Source organism: Tamandua tetradactyla, chromosome 24, assembly GCF_023851605.1.
Source record: "Tamandua tetradactyla isolate mTamTet1 chromosome 24, mTamTet1.pri, whole genome shotgun sequence".
Taxonomy (NCBI): Eukaryota; Metazoa; Chordata; class Mammalia; order Pilosa; family Myrmecophagidae; genus Tamandua; species Tamandua tetradactyla.
Genome location: NC_135350.1, coordinates 12,245,555 through 12,267,452, shown reverse-complemented (window position 1 = coordinate 12,267,452; position 21,898 = coordinate 12,245,555). Strand labels below are relative to the sequence as shown.

The 21,898-nt window shown below is 36.2% G+C and overlaps 1 protein-coding gene across 1 annotated transcript in view; it reads left to right on the top strand.

The window, feature by feature from the left end:
* ENPEP (glutamyl aminopeptidase) overlaps positions 1-21,898 on the top strand; it is a 111,188-nt gene that overhangs the window by 37,093 nt on the left and 52,197 nt on the right. The window contains exons 8-11 of the mRNA XM_077142544.1: positions 1,290-1,355; positions 4,835-4,900; positions 5,034-5,185; positions 14,761-14,840. Of these exons, the coding sequence (XP_076998659.1) occupies positions 1,290-1,355; positions 4,835-4,900; positions 5,034-5,185; positions 14,761-14,840 (364 nt within the window). The remainder of the gene's footprint in view (positions 1-1,289; positions 1,356-4,834; positions 4,901-5,033; positions 5,186-14,760; positions 14,841-21,898) is intronic.

The window sequence follows — 21,898 nt, the reverse complement described above, 5'->3', positions numbered from 1 at the left end:
GAATGTTTGTGTTTGTATGTTGTTATAGCAATAAAATTTTTTTAAAAATTTACTGCAAACTAATACATGCTTGTTATCCTGGTTGGTAACTAAAGCTTTATTTGTCAGAAAATTGTAATTATTAAAATGAATACTAGAAAAAATGGACTTGAGCGTTTTTCAAAACCTATAATAGGTTTTGAAATTTATAGAATCACATTTTTTGGCTTTCCTTCTCATATTGTTCCCATTGCCTCTTCTCAGACTTCCTTTATTCATTTTTCTTTCACATTCTTAATAATTCTTTTTATCTTCCTGTTAAAATGACAATTTCTAAATCCATTAGAGCATATTCTGATAATCCATATAGGAGAAGTTTCCATTTGCTGAATCACTTTCTCCCTGAGTCCTAGACTTTCTCCCTGAGTCCATGGGTTTAAGATATTAGGTCAGAAATAAATAAATGTTTCTAAGTCTTTAGCTTTCTACTAGATACAAAAATAATTTAGAATGCGTAATAAATCACAGTAAAAATTACTACCTTAAGTGGGAAGCAAAGTTTTCTGTTCAGCTACTTGAAAACTGATAAAAAAGTTTTAAAAGAGTACATTTTAATACTAATCATATACATGAAAAGAAAGTAGAGAGAAGAGGTATTCATCAGATTCTTCAAATAAGAGGAAAACAAATGATATAAACCACTCTTGAAGGAAAAATTTTGTGCCTAAATTGCATATCTATTTATAATAAACTATTTGACCAGATAATTCCTCAACTATCTACTTCACTCTACTAAATAAAATTTTTGACTTATTGAAATATATTCAGTATATTAATATAATATATATAATTAGATATATAATATATGTATATAAGTAGCCAGAATTTTACCTGGGAACTACATTATTTCCTTATTCATCACAGAGTGTGATTTTTCTAAGACTCCCTTTCTAGGAGTTTCTCTTTCATTGAGAAAGCCCCATCTGCTGGTTCATTTGGTGAAATGCAATAATTATTTGAACCTCAAGACATTAAAAGTGATGGCTATTTTAGCAGTTTTTCTTTACCTTTACGTTATTTTAGAAGTCTAGATTCGGGGATGTGGCCTTTAGAAGTATAAGATAAAGGGGGTATGCCAAGTCATGTCTCTTTCCTAACATCATAGAGCTACAACTATGTAATTTAGCAGAATCATTCTGAAGAAATAATCTCACAAATATGATCATAAAATACTAATGAAAACAGTGATCATTAATATTTGTTCTTACATGTCCTTTATTAGTTTAATTCTTTAGTTTTTTCCATCTTAGGGAGCTTCCATTCTGCGAATGCTTGAAGACTGGATAACACCAGAAAATTTTCAAAAAGGATGCCAGGTAAGATTTGTTACTTTTAGATTTGTTACTTTTGGTATTGAAAGAGAACCACACCGATATGCGGTTGACACATATTAAGATATGTGATTAATTGAGGACAATTCCCTGTCTACCTTTGCTCTCCTTACTTGGGATAGTTAGTATAACAAAAGCTAAAAATGCGATTTCATACCCAATTAAGCGTCTATACTTGTATCTATAATTGCCATTTAGTGGAAGTCTCATGGAGAGGTTTAATTAAACACATGGCTTAGTTATTTCTGATTCTATTAACATGATATAAAAATATAAATCTATCTATAATGTTCTTTCCTTACAGTGAGTATAAGACTCTTCCTTCATTGATTTGCAAATGGTTACTGTAAATCTTCCTATTATGATATAGTCAATGAATTAAGAGGGTTTGCTTCCTTTCTGAAACAGTAGTAACAATAAACATTCTACGGCATTTCACACATCCCACTAAAGCTGATTACTCCCAGTGGGTGCTTTAGTTTTGTTTTTGTTCCTGTAGCAGACTTTTAACCAATTCTCCCAGGTTCTTATGTTATCTGAGTCAATCGATGCAATACGTCCCTACCACTAGCTTGCCTGATGATGGTCAGCCACCTTCTGGCCTAGAAATTGAATTGTCTTTCTGCTCTTTTGCTTCACTTCCAATATACCTACCGTGATATCCCAGGTCATCAGGCAGAGCAGTGCTGATGGCACCCAGTTCCCCGAGAAGGTTAGAGCACCATGCTGCTCCTTTCCCCAGGACTTCTTTTGGGCATGGTTTCCCAGGGCAATGTCTGCGGGTCATTCCTGTTGGTCTCTCTAGCACCAATTCGGTGATGTCAACTGTTCTTTACCTGGCTCTCATGTGGCATCTATTTCCTCTGTTGTACCAGAGCCCCAAAAGAAAATGACCACCTTCTACCTCACACTAAGGGGACTATAAAATAAAAAATAAGATCAAGATTTAGGAAATATTTAGATAGCATTAGTATTTTACTCCCTTGTCCATTAATAAAATATTCTGTGTGGATATAAGGTGCAAAGGGGAAAGCTCTGTGCCTGTGCTTGTATGTACATTAAAATATCTTGTAATTCTTCCATCAGCTTTCAACTCAAAATTGGATATCTCTTCCCTCATTGTGAGGGAATGAAAAAACACAATAACAACAATGATAGAAACCACACACACTGGTCCAGGATTCAGAATTCCTAAATTCTAGATTACCTTGCGGTAATCTAAGGCACATCCATTTTCTTCACCCTCAAAGTGCAGGAGGTGTATTATATAATATTTAAGATCCCTTCCTGTTCCAAGAATGTAAACTCAAGACTTTGTGAGTATACAAATACGCTCCTCTAAATAAATTTAAAGAAGACATCATTCGAAAATAAAAGACAGGGCGGGCCACGGTGGTTCAGCAGGCAGAGTTCTCACCTGCCATGCCGGAGACCCAGGTTCAATTCCTGGTGCCTGCCCATGCTAAATGAATGAATGAATGAATGAATGAATGAATAAATAAATAAATAAATAAATAAACAAATGACAATTAAAAAGAAAAAGCAGAAAAAAGGACATCGTTCAATAGAAATTGTCTCTGACAATTAGCTGAGGTTATAATTATTACAGTTCCAAGTGGCCAGTTATTTTATTAAGGTAGAATGAATGATTCGTGTGAAACACTGGAATGAATAGCTGCCATTGATGGAGAGTTGTTGCATTTCCATTCTTCTCCCTTCCTTTGCCTGCCCTCTGGTGGTAGTGCTTAGCAGTGAATTAGTCAAGAGTCTTCTACGCTTCTGGAGCAGTATCTCCTGCTCCAGTATCCAAGAGACACTGTTTTTCTCTCTCTATTCCTTGAAAGAAGAGGAGTTTAGAAGATAGGGTGACTTAGGTTCTGCACCTACTTAAAATTATAGCAACTCAAAGTGAAAATGCTACATGCAAATTTAATTATTGATTATTTTCTTTGAGTCTGAATACTTATTAAGAAGGTTCTATTTCTATTTTTTTCTTAATTCTGTGTTTTAAATGGGATGATTCTAGAGTGTAACAGAGTGATACGGTAAGAACTCTGGCAGGTTCCCTGAAGAAACATCCTACAGTGGCCAGTTATGAAATTAGGAAAAGACTGGGAATTTTCTCTGGAACTTTATCACACTATATCTGAAAACTCTTACAGAGGGAGAGGTTTTGTGACCAGAATTGCCAAAAGATGAGCCTTCTATTTCAAAAGTTTGTATTTTAAAAATATTTGAAGAGTGAAAATTCTACTTTAAAGGGAAAAATTTCCACAATAATCCACTGCCACCATCATCATTTAAAAGGTTGTATATTCATTTCCTTGGAGGAGGGGCCCCCACACTACTGCCTGTGGACCAAATCTGGCTCGCCACCCATTTTTGAAAGTTCCACAACTAAAAATGGTTTTTACTTTTTTAAATGGTTGAAAATATTCAAAAGAAGAGCAATATTTTGTGACATGTGACAGTGGTGATGAAAGTTAAATTTAATGCTGATAAATAATTTTGGGGTGGTGGGGGAAGACAGCCACACACATTCACTTATGCGTTGTCTATGGCAGCCTTCATGCCACACAGGCAGAGTTGATTGGTTGTGATAGGGATTATATGGTTCTCAAAGCCTATCATATTTATTATCTAGCTTTTTACAGAAAAAGTTTTCTGACCTCAGATTTAGAGCCAACTTCATGAAATTCATCTTTGCATTTCACCCCAGTCACTTGTGTGTGATGGGGCCATCTTGTTTCTAAGGAAAATACCATCATAAATTAAGGTAGAGAATGTAGCCAGTGGTGAACATACTCATGCCACTAATGAGGATCATAGAATTATGATCTGTCTTCATAGTCAATGGATCAAAATTATTTATGGACTTTTTTTTTTTTTTTTTTAAAGAAAGACAGAGAGAAGGAAGGAAGGAAGGAAGAAAGGGAAACATCTTTAAACATTTTCTTGTTTTATTGTATTCTGTTTCTCCGTATTTGTTACATGGGCTGGGGCCGGGAATCGAACCGAGGTCCTCCGGCATAGCAGGCAAGCACTTTGCCCGCTGAGCCACCGCGGCCCGCCCTATTTATGGACTTTTGACTGCTTGCTGATTGCCCTTAAGTATCTTCTATTGCCTTTCCCAAAAGAATTAAACTCCGTCTCTTTCCTTTCAGACTAATCTGATTAGACTATACCAAAAGAATAAACATACCACATTGATCAGAAAACATATCCACTATACCTTACAAATAAATTAGTATTTGTGCAGTGTTTTTATAGTTTACAAAGTATTTTACTTATGGTTTATCATATGATTTTCATCATATGATTTCATCATATGATTTTCATATTGTAGACCTGCAATATTCTATCTTAGAATAAAATATGAGCAGGGGTTCTGAGCAGGGGTTCTGCTCATGTTGTGGAATTCTGAGAAAAGCAATTTAAAAATACTTATTATCTTTTACATGCAGATTTATTTGGAAAAATACAAATTCAAGAATGCAAAAACATCAGACTTTTGGGAAGCACTGGAAGAGGTATGAAAGAATGACTCCAAATATTTCATTGTCTGATTTACCAATGCTTCGCCGATTATTTCCTTGTCTGATTACTATAACTTTTCCCCCCTTATTTGTTAGTTAACTAATCTCTGTGTTGTATAAATGATAGGCAAGCAATTTACCTGTGAAGGAAGTCATGAACACCTGGACAACACAAATGGGGTATCCTGTGCTTAATGTAAAAAATAGGAGGAATATCACACAGAAACGTTTTCTGTTGGACTCAGGTGCTAATCCTTCCCAGCCACCTTCTGATCTTGGGTAAGGCTTTAGAATGAATTTCAAGAGAAAAGCAGCAATTTTGTGAACAATGTCATTTGCCTTAAATCCTCGTCTTGGGTGTATGATTGATGAGTGTTAGTATAAGGCCACAGTGCCTTTGTGGGAACAAAAGGATTCATACATAGCTGAGTGGTCTCCAGGTTCAAAATGGCGGGCAGAATGCGTGCATTGATGTCCTGTTCTTCCAAGATATCATTGAGGTACTAAAAGAAATGAACCCATACAGGTGAAAAAAAAATCTAGGGAGGCTTCATATGCGACCTAGAATTCTGGAAGAAGAAAAGCAGAAGGGAAATTATTGTAATGAAACATAATAGTAAGTGGCCTTGTAATGGAGGCAAGAGTTGATCTTCCTTATTCTTGCACAGGCTTTGGGCTTGGTGTCAGCATAAAAAAGTACAGAACAAGAATGTGAAATGAGGCAGAAAATAGGGCCATTAACTTAAAGCCTAGACTCAGGACAATTGTGCCAACTGGCCATTTACCCCCATACACACTTTCTTCTCATAACCACCCATCCTTTGCACAGAACTCTTAGTAGTCTGTCAGTCAGCCCAGATAAAAATCCAGAGGATTTATTTCTAACAAAATGTCTAAAGAAATTAAATCAAAGGGCAGAGGAACACTAAGGGTATCCATTTGATTGGGATGCAACCATTCCTCATTACTGTACTTACAAGATGGGTAGGCTGGAGCCTGCCAACCTACCCTCATACTGTTCAGAGATCCCAGGCAGACTTCCCATTCAGCAGAGAAAAATACACCTCCCTTCTCAAAAGTAGAGGGACTACATACTAGCCACCAAGAATAATCAAATTTAGTTCTTCTTTCTTAAATATGAATGGACAAAGATCACAAAACACATGAAAAAAATCTTGAAATATTAAAGGCAAAACCTTCTGTGACAAACAAAAAAACCTGACACTAAAAGAAAAATAGTTGAGGAAGCAGATAAGAAATTTACGTAATCTATTCAGAGATCAAATGAACAATGATATGCATTCAACAGGAACAGAATGTTTCAGAAAAAGACAAAATGAAAATTTAGAAAAAGAGCTCTGGAAGATTAAATATTAGTTGCCGAATAATTAATAGGCCAATTAGAAATTAGAAATGAATGTAATTCTCAAAAAAAATGGGCAGAAACACATAGAGCTAGAAAATATGAGCAAGAAGACCAATATGGAAAGTATAGCCTCCAACTAATTGGAGTCCCTGAAAAAGAAACAGAAATTTGAGGGGTGGAGTATATCACAGAAATAACAGAATAAAGGGTACAAGCATTCTGATTAAAAGTCCCCCCTGAGTTCACAGCTGAAACAGAAGACAAAAGAATAAACATTCTAAAATAAAATATATTCTATTGAAATTTCAGAAAACAAGGTGTTTGCTAATGCTGCCAGAATGCAAATATAAGAACTGGATTGACTTTTATAAAGGGGATTTACTAAGTTAAAAATTTACAGTTCTAAGGCCATGAAAATGTCCAAATTCAGACATCAACAAGCGTATACGCTCACTCAAGACAGGCCAATCACATCCAGGGTTTCTGTCACAAGGGAAAGCACATGGCGATGTTGGTTGGCCCTTTGCTCCCAGGTTTGTTGCTTTCAGCTCCTGGTTGCAGTGGCTTCCTCTCTGAGCTTCTCTGGGCCGTCACTTAGCTTCTCTGGGGCAAGCTCTGGATTTCAGCTCTTAGCTGTTCTCCAAACATCTGTGTCTTGGTTTCATTTCTCCATTCTATGTGTCAGTTCTCCAGGCATCTCCAAACATCTGCATCTGCATTGGTTCTTTGAGGATTCCAGTAAAGTAACTAAGGCCTACCTTGAATGGGCAGGGTCACAACTCCATGGCAGTAATCAAACAGAAAGTCCCAGCCCAAATAATTGGCTTGCCCCCACAAGATTGGATTAGGATTAAGAGGGCATGGCTTCCCTGGGATACATCACGGTTTCAAACCACCACACAAGAGTGCAGGTGTTGCCCTGGCATCAGAATTCTTCACAGCGACCCTAGCTGCAAGCAGAAAATGGAGCAATGCCCCCAAAATAGTGAAGAAAAAATATTCTCAACCTGGAATTCTGTACTCATTTAAACTAAACGAGTATGAAAGCATAGTAAAACATTTTCAGAGGTGCAGCCACAGAACGTGTTACAGCACAGTACTTCTTAGAAAGGTCCTTAAGCCTGTCTCCAAATGGAGTTGAAGGATTGTAAGAGAGAGAGAAAGGGAATAGGGAATATAAAGACAAAAAAAGAAAACATGGGACATAGGACGTAGAAAACTGTACATCCACCCCAAGAGAGCCTGAAAGGAGGAGCAGGCTGACAGCTATCCAGTAGTCTCATGCTGCTGCCAGTACCTCTAGGAGCAGAATGGCTTAGGGCTAAGATACTACGATCTCGAGGAAAAAGAGACATTCTATCCAGTGGACACTGTGATTGGGAGGATGGAGAAATTTGAGGATTTAATTAAAGCCTCCCATTTGGGTCCACAACAAAAAAGAAAATCAGGAAAGCCAAAAGAAAAGGTTTTTGGCTGTACAAATTGTGATCCAAATATAATCTGGATCCAAACTGAGATCCAAAAACAATGTAAAAATTGTGATCCAAAAATTTGAAGTCAGTAGAATGATGTTAATGGCATTGATAGACTGTAAGAAAAGAAGTTAACAATTTGACCCTGATGTTATAGAGATTTTTATTTGAATAGCTCAAATGCTGTTTAAATGTTCAGGAGAACATTAGAGAGGGAACTCTAACTCCAATGCACTTCTTGGCCAATGTTAGGTATGTTGTACGATTTCATAAATGTTATTTATTGGCTTTGACTTTTATAATTAATCAATGGCAAACATGTAAATCGTGTGATGGTGGCAGAATAGACTGTAACTGTAAACAATTGTGACATTGTAATAGGAAAAAACTAGTTGACAGAGAAAGGAGGTATAAGGGGAAGATAAAGTGGAAGAAAGAGTAAGGGTACTGACTCAGTGGTGTGCTGGAGTTGACTCTTTTCCCAACTCCAGGCCCACAACATTCTGCTAATGGCTTGAAATTTGTCAGGATAAGAGCATTGAATACAAATAGGCTACATTTTTTTCCCCCTGAGAGTCTATTCCGCATTTACCAGCACTTCATTGGATATCCTCATTTTCCCACTAGGAGAGTAGTGAGACTGAAATCTGTGAAAAAAGAAATGGCAGTATGAGTACATTATTTAAAGGTATAGTTATAACCTCTAGAACATCTAATAATTTTATTTTGTAAGTGTTGATTGTTAAGGGGAAAATGGAACATGAAGTAAAATAAGTGAGCTAAATCTCCCTCTCTACTGGGACAAAATAAATATTGTCTAAGTTAATAACTAGAGGTGTTTAGAGTTACAGAGTTAGTCATCAGAAGCGTAAACACAAAAGCACTTACAAGGGGATACACATGAGAGTGGAACTGGCCTTTCAGAAGGGTGGAGGAAGGCAGTGTGCCTTTTCAGCCCCAGTCTTTCTAGTTTTAATTGATGAGGGTTTATTTACAAACTTTAGATTAAATTCTCCTGACTATGTAAATAGCATTCAGAAACCTAATCAAATTCTCTTGGGTTTATTATTTATAAGAAACATCTCAATTTAATCATTTTTTTTTTCAAAACACCACTACTTAAAATTTTCTTAAATTCAATATTTCATTTCAAAATACAAGCATCTACAAAATTAAAGAAGCAGATTTATAAATCTAAGTTTTAAAAAATCTCCCCATATTGTTTTATGAATCCAACAAATTTGAACTCATAAATGTGGCATATCAAAGTGGGGGATATTTTCAGAATGTTAAACATCAAACATTTAAATTTCCAGAATAAGATTTTTCTAGACATTTAAGTATGCCCGCTGAATGAAGCTTTTAGAGAAGCATTTCGATTAAAATTGCAAATCCAATAGGTCATCTTGTCTAATTTGTCAGATTTTTTTAAACATTTGAAATGTAAAATCTGAGAAAGCATACGCAGCATAGCCAATGACTTAAAAACTTATCACATGCAAATGTTCTAAGAAATGATCATGATGATGAATATGCAACTATGTGATGATATTGTGAATTACTGATTATACATGTAGAACAGAATGATCATATATTAAGAATGTTTGTGTTTCTTTCTTATAATTTTTTTTAAATTTAAAAATTAATAAAAAAATTTTTAAAAAACAAAAAAAACTTATCACACCTGTATAACTTACAACTCGTATGAAAGTTGTAATATTGTATTCATTTCTTTATAACCAAGTGGTTACTTCTGTGTACATTTCTGGGTTGTCAACTCTCCTAACTGCAGGGAACAGAATCAGGGTCTCAGGACCTCTGGCCTCTGAAGCAAGACCCTGAATGTGGGTTCACCGCTTGAGACTTCAACCCAGCCTCAGGCTACCCAGCTCAGTCCCCTCCTAGGATGGATCCTTTCCAAATAAGACAATATAGTGTATTCCTGGTGCCTGAGCATTGTTCCGATTTCACCCATGCCCAATTTTTATTGCCCCTTCTTTCAACTTTTTTAACACTGGGTTGGGGTAGGGAGAAGTTTGTTCCTGACCTCAAATCACTGGTCTTTAATTTCTACTGCCAGATTTCACTAAAGATGCCCTTCACCCTCCTTATCTCTTTTTGAAAGATCTCAGTGACTTAATCTTATAATCAGTAACATATAAATCATCGCGAGATCAATTATTCAGTAGCAATTAGGGTGACATAAAGCAAAAGAACTGTAGGGTGTTAAGAAGGTGTTTCCAAGGGGTGCCTGTTTTAACTGGTGGGGCAGGAGGTGGATTGGGGTAGGGAAGGTCACAGAAGATTTTCTGAAAGAAGAGATATTTATGCTGAGCAAATAGGGCGTGTGGGGGGAGTGAGTGTACAGGAATATTCAAAACAGAAACTGTATGTGTACATAAAGGCCTCAAAGCTAAGAGGGGGCATTGCATAGGCAATAATATGCAACACTTATTGAGAATTTATTATGTGGCTGGCACTATTTTAAGCACTTTAGATGTAGTTTACTCTAACAGATGACAAAATTGAGGCAGAGCAGAGAACACTGTTCAGAGTCACACAGCTAGTAAATGACAGAGCCTTGATTTGAGCCCAGGCAGTCTGGCTCCAAGAAGCTACAAGAATGCCAGTGTGCTTAGAGAGAGAGCAGAGAGTGCCTGGGAATGGTGGTAGGAGAGGAAGTAGATGGGGAAGGCAGGGACCAGGTCATGTAGACCACGTTAAAGATATTGGGCAATAATAAACACATCAGAGACTTTTTTGTTTGTTTGTTTTTGTTTTTTGCATGGGCAGGCACCGGGACTCGAACCTGGGTCTCCAGCATGGCTGGCGAGAACTCTGTTTTTTGAGTCATTGTGGCCTGCCCTAGAGAATTTTTAAAGTAGAGAATTAGCATGGTCTTGTTTCCACTGTTCAAAATTACCCTTTGCCTGCACTATGGAGAATAGGTCAGCCAGCCCAAGAGTGGAACCGAGGAGACCAGTTATATCTATACTACAGGGACCCAAGTGAGAGATGAAAGAGATGATGTGGTGGGACGAGGATTATGGGTGCAGGGTGGACGGCTGTGGTAGAGGTCCCAAACGTGTGGTTGAGCTCAAATTTCTAATTAAGGAATAAACAACATGCAGGGAATTCAGTTGACAAATTCGCAGAAAATGATCTCCTTTTAAAGTATTGTTCTACGATAGTCATAGCCATGTTTCAAAGCCACCAGAAAGATTCTTTAAGATATACTTTATAATACTTACCTCTGAGATAGGTAAGAGAACTTGCTTTCTGGTTTTGGAAACTAAGCCATGCTGGCAGCCCACTTAGGTATTTCAAAAAATTTGAACTGCCAAGTACTTTACTATTCAAGGCATCAGAAAAGGAAGACTACTCAGAGCTGTTAAATTGGGTACTTCCAAGATGCGAGTTAGCACCTCAACTGGAGAAGCAACAAGGAAGCCAGTTGTGTTCATGTTTTGAAGACTGTTACAGGCCTTTCCTCCTGGAAACCTGACATTCAGCACTCCCCAGTAAAGGAGACTTAGAGGACTGGATATCTTGCTATAACGCAGATTCCAAAAAAATAATATTTCACACTCAACAAAAGACCAATATGAGATCACTTGGGCAGTGTCTATACATACATTTGCATTATCTCTTCTTTATTTTGGAAAGCAGAGAGCATGATGGAGGGAACCTCTTTGTTTTCACTTTTTCTTATTCATGACGTGAATTGTAACATAGCCCTAACTTGTTTTCTGGTAATAATTCAATCACAAAATCAATATAATCGTTTCTGTGATTTTTCTTTAACAATTATAAACTGGTTCTTTTATAGCTACTGAATTATGTTCCAGCAAATTAGATTGGCCATATTTAGTACTGCTAGAGCCTTTGGATTTTAAATAAGAAAATATTCTCTAACAAGCTTCCATTGGGAAAGTTTACAGTAATTGTTACTACCTGTCATGTATGCCCACTGATTTGTTAAGCCAGAGACACATTCAACACTATTTTTAAACTTCTGGGGTTTGTTTTTTAGCGACGCATTTGTTATGAATCCCTCTCTCACACAAACCGCAATTTACTATTAAGTCGACTAGACATTATATCAGGTCTAAAATGAAGTTTTAAGTTATAACAAACCTCTCAATTTTATTCACCATGATTTAGAACATGGAACTTATCCACATTTATACTTTAATATTTGTCTGTAGTTCAAATACTGTTTTCATTTTATTTAGATTGATATACGCATGGTCTTTAGGGATCATTTATCATGAAGTCAATATACTTGACACATTTTTGTAAAAAGAAAAGGTATATACATGTCAGAAAGAAAAGATAAAAAAACGTGTTCTCTGTTAAAGAATATTTGTTAAAAATCAATATAGCTGTTGAATAAATATGGGAGAAAAGGGCATATCAAAAGTGATCTTGCCTTATTTTTCACTTTATTAAAAAAAATAGCTGGTAATATAAGCTTTCATGGACTTAGAAAGGAATTGGTCCTTTCTCCAGCTCTGATGTTCATCTGCGTTCTATTCAGAGGTAGCTCTACTGGGCAGACGACATGGTCAGTTAAGTTGCACTTTGGCTGAATGGCTTCTGGTAAATATTTTCTCTCTGATCATATATTTCAAAATTAAAGAATTCTTACTGACCAGAACCTTTTTATAATTTGAATGGCCCATGCATATATAGGTTACTGTTCAATACTGTGGATATGACCACCTCTTAGAAATGAGCCCTTAGGCAAGATCACATGCCTTTGGGAGTTCAATCAGCCAGGAGAATGGGCATAAAGTGTGTCCTCTTGGGGTAACCAAAGCCATTTTCCTAACTGACTTGTTAGATTGTAAATTATACCTTTAAAAAATAAAATCCGATACTAACAAATTTTTGCTAATGTGTGGGAAACTGTCTTTTCATTTATGCAATTAGTATTTCTTGCCATTTTGAACTCTCGAATCTATTGGGTACTCAGTTTATATTAGATTCTGTAAGTGTCTAAAATTATGAACGTTTCTGGTCCCAACCTTCTATCATTTTTGACTTCAGATAGTCTTATAGACCTCAGAGAAGTACTTTTATACATGATCTGCTAGTAAATTGTATCCCCCTTTTAGGCCTGGTTTCCCCCAGAGACCAGGCTTTAGCGCAGATAGCCATGGTGTAAAATCCCCACTGCACCTGTAGGGTATCTAGATGCTGTGTGATCTGTTGTCTGTTTCTGTCAGGTAACAAACAGCATTGGGGGACAGTGAGGAGGAGTGAAATGTTAGTCTCCCAGGCAGCACCAACTCTTCAGAGCGGTGAAGAAAGAGTGAAATAGGAAGGTGGCTTGTTTTTTTTTGCATGGGCAGGCACCAGGAAGTGAACCCGGGTCTCCCGCATGGCAGATGAGAACTTGGCCACTGAGCCACCGTTGCCTGCCCAGGAAGATGACTTTTCAAAAATGTTTCTACATCTGTCTTCTGAAAAACTGCAAGCAAAACTCTCTTAGTCTGACTCCCTTAAAAGCAGACCCTGAGATGATTATTCACAGGAAAGTGATTCATTAAGAAGGAATTCTAGGAAAGCTCTGTAGGAGAATGAGGAAATGAGACAGGAAGCCCAGCGAATGTACAACATCAAACACGACCCACCGAGGATAACTCTGGCTCAGCCCTGCAGTGACGTTCTGGAGACAATGCAGATCACACTTCAGAGGAAGCTAGAGGAGACTCACACTCATCCGTCTCTGGTTAAGGGCTGCATCCAGATGACGTAAATTCCGAGGCACTTCTGGCTGTCCTTGCTCAGGTAGCCTTAGGGCAGGCCTTTGATTGAAGTGCTGGCTGTTGGGAGGGAAATCACACTGGGAGCCAGTGTGTTCAGCAATGACCAAGGGAATCAAGGGGTAGGGGTGGTGCTGGGACAGTGTCTCTATAGGACTCAAGAAACAACTCATGTATCGATGCTATGAAACTTACAGCCAAAAGCATTCCACTCCAACAAAATCTCCAAAGGAGCTAGTAAAAATGCAATCCTAGAAAAATATTTTAATAGTTAGAGAACAAAGGATTATATTTTTTTCATGTGGATGGCAAAACTATATTCTCCCTGAGTTACATAAATTTGATTTTATCTTGAAAAGGAGAAATGTCAGCCCTCATTCTCGGTAAGGGACTTGAATGATCACAGATCAGGAAAAACTAGCCAACTTTCCACAACCAGTCGATGGAACGTAGATTCATCTTCCCCCTAGGTCTCCTTTATTTTCTGACTGATATGGGCTGATATGAGAACAAAGATCAAAACAACGTTTAAGACCTCTTTTATGAGATTTCAAGACGAAAATGTTAAGTATGTAGTATATCAAAATACAAAGCTAAAATCCTCTCTCCCATCCCACAGTGAAATACCAAGTATAGCTAAGGAGAACAAAGTTGTAAAACCCCTGAAATACGCTTACCTGAAGATTATCCCTTTCACTCTCTTTCATGTGACTCTGAATAAGAGAAATTTAGAGAAGAGCATGAGACTCTTTGGGGATGGAGGTAGTGGTATAATTTGAATTTATTTCTGAAATGCATTACTTCCTTCACCAAGTATGCTGTGTGTATATTCAGTGTATTGAATTCTAAAAATATTTGGTATTCCTTGATAGAAACTATAGCATAATAGGGTGTGTGTATATGTGTGCGAATGCTTAATAATATAAATATTATATTTACACAGTGTTGTTAATAGTTATAAATCCCTCAAGGCATTTTATTAAATAATCTTTGTCTTTAGGTAATCTTTTGTGGCAAGGTTCCATATAGATTTATAGAAACTGAGATCTCCTGTGATTTAGCTTTGTCACTGAAGAGTGCTGCACCATCTGTATTATTATTATATACTGGATGATCACCTTTAAGGAAAATATGCTTCTCTATGACTTTTTTTTGCTTGTCTATGATTGTTTCTTTATTTTCTCTTTCTAAATTTATTTTAGTTTTCAGTAATTACAATTGAATTTTTCTTTTTAAAAATTTTAGCTATACTTGGAATATTCCAGTTAAATGGACTGAAGATAATCTATCAAGCGTTATATTATACAAAAGGTCAGAAAACGGAGGTAAATATCATCAATTGGTTTATTTCTTCCTTGAATTAATGTACTGCACTAAAATAAGTGTAAAGAGCAAATATAAACTGGAATTTACATAAATTTCAGCTAAAATAAACTCTTAAATAAGTAGTTGATGATTCCAAATTTTTTCTGCGATAATGAGAACTTTTCTACCTTGAGATATTCATTTTAATGATTTAACACAATTGGCGCAATAAATGCTCATATTCAGCGGAGAAGGATCACATATCCCACCACTGGAAGAACAAAATACAAATTTCCTTCCTTCCTTCCTTCCTCTCTTCTCCCTCTCTCTCTCCCACTCCCTTCTTTTTAAGTTTTTTCTTTATATAATAAGCCATTGAACTTCCTAAAATGCTATATGGCAGACCCTGCTTAAAATGCTGTCATTAAATTAGTCCAATCATTTTTTTCCAAATTAGCATGACAAGAAGGATTCTTTAATCTCTACAAAGGATTTTTTCTAAGTGTCAAGGTACTTTATAAATATGTATTTAAATGATTCCTAAATTACTTCTTGTGATAAAATTCAGCTATGAGTGTTAAGCAGAAACTTAAATTGACATGAAATTTATTTCTGTATTTTATCACCGTTGATTTGTCTTTTCTTCATTTGAAAAATTTGAGTTTCGTAAAAACAAGGAGACCTTATCACATGTTCCCTCCTCCAAGTTAAGGAAAAAATAAATAAGGCAGAATTTAGTACCAGTCCTTAGAAGGATCCCACTTTCTATAGTTTTAATGCTGCATTTTGTTTTGTGTTTTGAAATAATTTCTTATTTAAGACATACCAGTCTCTTCTTCAGCCCATCCCATGAGGACTTGGTTTCAGAATTTGACATGGACTCTCACTTGCAGCTTCTTAAGGATAAAAGTAGATCGCTTATTCTTTATTTACAAGAAGCAAACTATTCTAAAATATTAATTCAGCATGATTTCCTCTTGCAAGTAACTTTTTTTACTGTAACTACTATTCCCAGTAGTTATTTTTAAAAAGAAAATAGTTTTGTTTAGATATAATTCACATTATATATAATTCCCCCCCATTTTAAAGTGTGCAATTCATTGATGTTAGTATACTTACAAATATGTGTAACCATCACGGTCAATTTCGGAACATTTTCATCACCTTAAAAGGAAACCCCATATCCTTCAGCTATTAGCTGTCTTATCCTCCCAAACCTCCCAGTCTTAAACATTGATTAATAGACATTCTGTCTTTATAGATTTGCCTTTTCTGGACACTCCATATAAATAGAATCTTATGATATGTGGTGTTTTGTAACTGACTTCTTTTGCTTAACGTGTTTTCAAGGTTCATCCATATTGTAGCATGTATCAGTACTTCATTCCCTATATTTCCAAATAATATTCCATTGTATGGATATAAACCTTTTGTTTATCCAGTCATCAGTGGATGGGTATTTGGGCTGCTTCTACCTTTTGGTTATTATGAATAATATTGCTATATGAGCATTCGTTTTCACCTTTGGGGTCTTTTTACTTTTACTGTAAACTTTACCAGCTCCTTTCAGGAGGTGGTACTGGAGGTGAGATTCCGTTCTGGTTCCCTTCTCAACACGGGTCACTTTTACAATGAAAGTTTGTTTGTCATTTATGTTAATGTTTATAATAACCTTGTGGTCAGCAATTTTCCTGAGTTCTTCCAGAACTCCTAGGTCAACACCTTTTATCTTTGTATTTTGTATACATTTATGTTGTCTTTCAGTACGAAGATTTATCTTTTGTGGTTTGTCTTCTTGCCATTTCCTTATTCATAAGCACATTTGCCAGAGGAGAATTGAGAATTGAGAATTGAGAAAACAGCAACAAAAAATGCATAATAGCACTGACAAAAAGGTGTAAGACTAGGATTTATTGGGAAGTTTTCAGTGGGTTTTGGTTTAACTATTGCTACACACTACTTCCCTTTGGTCATCTTGGATAATTGAAGGTTGGAAGAACATCTCTCTTGGCAGCTACTCAATGTGTCGTTTACAAGTTTTAAAATGTGACTAATTTATCTACTCTTAGACAATTATCCAGCCTCTTCATGAACTGAGGTTTCCTTACTAGTGAATTTTCCAGATAACTAAAGCTTGGTCAAAAAATTCAAGAGTTAACAGCAAAAATTGTTCTAATATGTATTTTGACTTGTTAGACAGAATATTTAGAATAATTAATTTAATAATTATTTCAAGCAAGTAGTAACTAAGAACTAACTTATGTGCTAGGTACTAGAGTAGACTTGGAGATGAAGCTGTAAAAAAAACCACAGTTCTTATCCTTACGGAGCCTATTATCTAGGGAGGATCAGAGGGGATAGGAAGGAAATATAATAGTGTGCCATGAGTGCCAAGGGAGCTCACAGAAGAAGCAGATTTGGGAGTTCAGAGAGAAGGTTACTAACGAAAAGACCATCTGAACCAAGACGTAGGGAACTGAGGGTAGAGTTTAGAATAGCAAAAGGGTTGAAAGCCTGTAGAGGGGAAGTATGTTCTGGAGAGAGAGTGCAAATATGGAAGAAAGAGCAGGGAATTTCACAGCTCCTCTCCATCCCTTTGTCATTTAACACACTTTTCTATAATATTGACTTATCTGTGCCTCCTTTCCACAAAGTATTCCTTGAGGAAGCAGATCTTATATTTTTGTTGTTGTCGGTCTGTATCTCTGGCAGGCACAGCTATCAGGCCTCTCCTAACTCTTTATTGAATGAGGGAGTGAATAAATAGAGACTCTGATGTCTATAGAGCTTCAGTTACAAACCTACCTTTATCCGAAACTTCAGAATCATGACTGGTCACTTAGCCAGAAGCAAACTAGCCATCTCTTCCGACTTCAAAGTGCTCGCTCCATTTTTAGGCTCTGCAGTAAGCTCCTGTTTCCTGTCTGAGGACATCTTCAGCTCTCAGTTCAGAGCACAGATGACTAACATGTCCTGAGCAACCAGCTCAGGTTACCAGCCAACCCTCCTCCTCTTGGTTTCTTTGATGATTCGTGAGTTAGAAATCTCCCAGGCAAAAGTGGGGCTTTTCCCAAAGCATTTTATTTACATTTGTACTGTACATGATATTTTAAACATTTTTTAAAAGTAACATGTAATTTCTAAGAACAACAACAAAAAGACCTCTACTTCAAAACCTTCTCTGGCTGTTTCTCAATGATCTCTCCTCTCACCTTCTGTAGTATATTTTATGCTGTCAATTTCCTAAGCCCTTATATTCCTTGTATTCTTCCTTTATTTTTAACAGCACTGTTGTTTTAGTAAGCTACATATGTTGTCTCTTTTCTTCTCAAGTAAATTATGAGTTCCTTGAAGTCAAAAACTATGCATCATACTCTGTGTCACTTGCCCACCCTATTCTCAGCAAGATGCTGTTCACATCCTAAGAGTTTAGTAAGTCCATGCTTAATGAAGTTTTTTAATCCCAGGCTGCTGTACTTTTAGAGATCATCTGTGTACTTTTAAATTACGTCTCTAACTTTAGTATCAGCTATTATTTTAGATCTTGCCCGTGCATCTATATTTAGTAGTACACTAAGGTTTTGCTTTTAATTTGCTGCTTTCTAACATTTAGAAGGAACTGAAAATTATCCCATTAGACCATAATGTCTAGGAGGGGATCTAAAACCTAGGAAATGTATAACTTGGTGAGGACCATTTTATAACTTACTTCCAGATTTGAGAATGCATTCTGGATGATTCAGATAACCAAATTCTGACTATCATATAATAGGACATCATTAAAAGTTGATAATAGTCATATTTAAATGTTTCATACAGAAATAAAGATGTCCCGTTTTGTTTGTATTTGATGACAGAGTCTTTCTTCTTCATATCAAACTGAGTCTCTTGGAATGTCCAAATTTTGATCAGGTCATTGTGGATTCTGGGAGTATTCCTCAGTTAGGCTGGTTGAGCTCAGTTTCATCAGTTCATCCCTTATCAATCAAGTCTTAGAAGAATTATCCACATAAAATGAGTATACAAGAGATTACCTAAGAATGCTAAGCTGTTAATTTATACAGATAAAATATTTCAGTTAAGTGAGCCAAAATGCTCATGTTAGCATATTAGAGTATATCATCCATGGAAGAAAATTAATTTAGTAAGGATAAAGGGAGAATTAAGGTAGTTCTGCTGTTTTAGAGATATCGTCAAGTGTGACAGCTTCATATATTATATTAGCTAGGGAAGTCCCATTGTTGCATTTAGAGGCTACCAGTAGTGGTTTGATCCAATAAGTTTCTTGTTCATGCATCAGTTGAATGGGGGTGGTCCTGACCATACAACTGTCTTAGGTGGCTTTCCTCCAAATGATGACTTCTTCCTTCTCCTGGTTCCACCACCAGTGCATCTTGGATGCATCTAGCCACAGATAGAAGGCGATAACGGAAGACCAAGCATGGGAGGGTTTGTGGACCAGGCCTAGAAGTGCATTTATTACTTCTGCCTACATTTTCTGGCCATTTCTCAATAATATGCCACGACCTCAATGCAAGGGAGGCTAGTAAATACAGTCTAGCTTTATAGGCAGGCGGAAAAGGAAACAGTGAGGTGAACAGCTAACAGGTCTCTTCCACATACACTTTCCTTTTTAGGACCAGACTAGTCAAATGTCCTGGACACATGTACTCACTCACTTACTTAGGCACCCACCTTCCTTTGGCTGACTGAAAACACACTGATGGATCCTCACAGTATAACTTTCCTTTGACATTATTTCTTTCCAATCCCCAAAGTCATCGCTAATGATAATGCTTCCTCACAATAGGAAGGATGCATTTTTCTAGATTCCTGCTTATTATATATTACATATTAAAACTATACCTTCCTTTTCAGGGAGACTCTCAGGGAGACTGAAATGTAGGAAAGACCCTAGAATTATTGGTAACATAATCACTAATACTTCCTTGAATGGGTGATTTGTTGAAAATTTTTCCATAAATGGATAAGTCATTTTACATTGGATTCATATTAGTCTTAATTTCAGAAATTGAGAGTTTCTTCCTTGACCTCAAATTCTGATTATATAAACCAACTTGAAAGTTTTAGCTCTCCCAGTATAATTTGTGTCATTAGTCAAAAAGTACCACTCTTGTATCTTTCAGCTGTTTTATTACAAAGTCAAGTACAAAATTTAATTAAGACATAAACTCTGTCATTTTCCACTGAAAGAGAATTTGCTTAAAGGACCCACACAGCACAGAATTTATATCGCCGAAAAAAAAGTTTCTTCCTCTAGGAATTTCAGGTTATTATTAGCTATCTAGTTGTTTAAAGTTTGTTATAATTATTTAATAAAATAATTAGATTAAAGAACTGTTATATGTGCTCTGTTACTGAAAATATGCCTGGGTTGATATTAAATAGCCTCTGGATGAAATTTTGAAAAGGTAATTATCAGTCTTCTCTAGCATCTAGACAAATAATATTTTTAAAGGAATTGCCAAGAAAAATCCTCTATCCAGGAATATTTCATTCAATACTTTTATGCATAGAATTAATAAGAAACAGAACAAGATGAGTTATAAATTGAGTTGTAGAATATTGTATGGTCATCAAACTTATATTTTCACACATATATAATGCAGTTGCAAAGTGTTTACAATATAATTTCAAGTGAAAAAAGATTATTAACCATACAATGGCTAGGATCTCAGTACACGTACTATGTGTTTGTATGCGTGTGTTTATGGAAGTTGTACACACACACACACACATGCACATAGAAGATAAACAGCATAATGTAAACTATGGTGGGTAATTTTTATATTTTTTGACTCTTTTGTATTTTCCAAATGTTCCACAGAGAACACACTCTGCATTTATAATCTGAAAAGAAAGTAAAGGGGGTAAAAAAAGGAAGCATACATCTTTACTTCTACACCACCTAGAGTGGGCAACGATATTTTAGTCCTACTTACTTCATTATATAACTAAACACCTAACAGCATTTTGCTGCTGACAACTATTCTGAAAGTAGCAGGAACTTGGAAAGTCCTTAACTACTGACTTCCTGGATATCAGCTTCCTCATCTATAAAGTGAGAAAAATCACAGGAACTCTAGAAAACTTAACTAGGTACATATAAAGCACACTAAAATGCTGCAGCATTTAGATGGATTGTCAGGAACTTCTCAATGTTATTTATATTTTCTTTACTATTTATAGAAATGATGGCATATCCCCTTTCATAATAATGGGAATAGCTACCATCTGTTGGACTCATAACTATGTGACCAATGCTTTATGTATGTTATCTTATTTATATCTTCACAACAGCCCTAGGAGGGAGTTATATCCTTATTTTCTTTGTGGTGGTGAACTGGGACACAGAGAGGTCAACTAATTTGGCTAAAATCACACAGCTAGTAAGTCATAGAGCAAGAATTTTACCTTGAGTCTGTCATACTCAAAAGTTTGGGCTCTTTCTCCTATAATATATGATTCTATGCTTAGCAGGAGACACTCCTCCTGGTACAAACATTCAAAATGTACAGTTGCCAAAAGATTAGCTTTCTTTCAACAACTCGTCCATGGGAGAATGACCAAAAAAGATAAATACTACATGAGTGAGGTAAGGGTTTCCAATTTCTCAAGTACCTATTCTGAAAGTTCCTAAAGAAACTTATTGCCTTGTTGAAAAGTTATCCATATATTATGAAACACCCCTGTGCCCTGGATATGTGCCAGACCTTGCAAACACTTCCAAATTTTAAATCATCTTTCCTCCTAAACTTACTCATCCTCCTCTATTCTCTAATGACAACATCATTATTCATCTAATCGTGCAAGCCCTCCTCACCTCTTCTAACTGTCCACATAAAATCAGAGAACAGTTGGTATTGATTTTACTCGTGATGTGTCTCTTGTATACCTCACCTCCTTCTATTTTCGTCATTTCAGCATTAGTGTAAACCCTCAACTTCTCTTGCCCTAGATTATTACAGTGTCCTCTAGTCTCCCTGACTCTAGAACCTCCTTCCAATATATCTACTATATCACTATCAAAATTATCCTTCTAGAAAACAGATTTGGG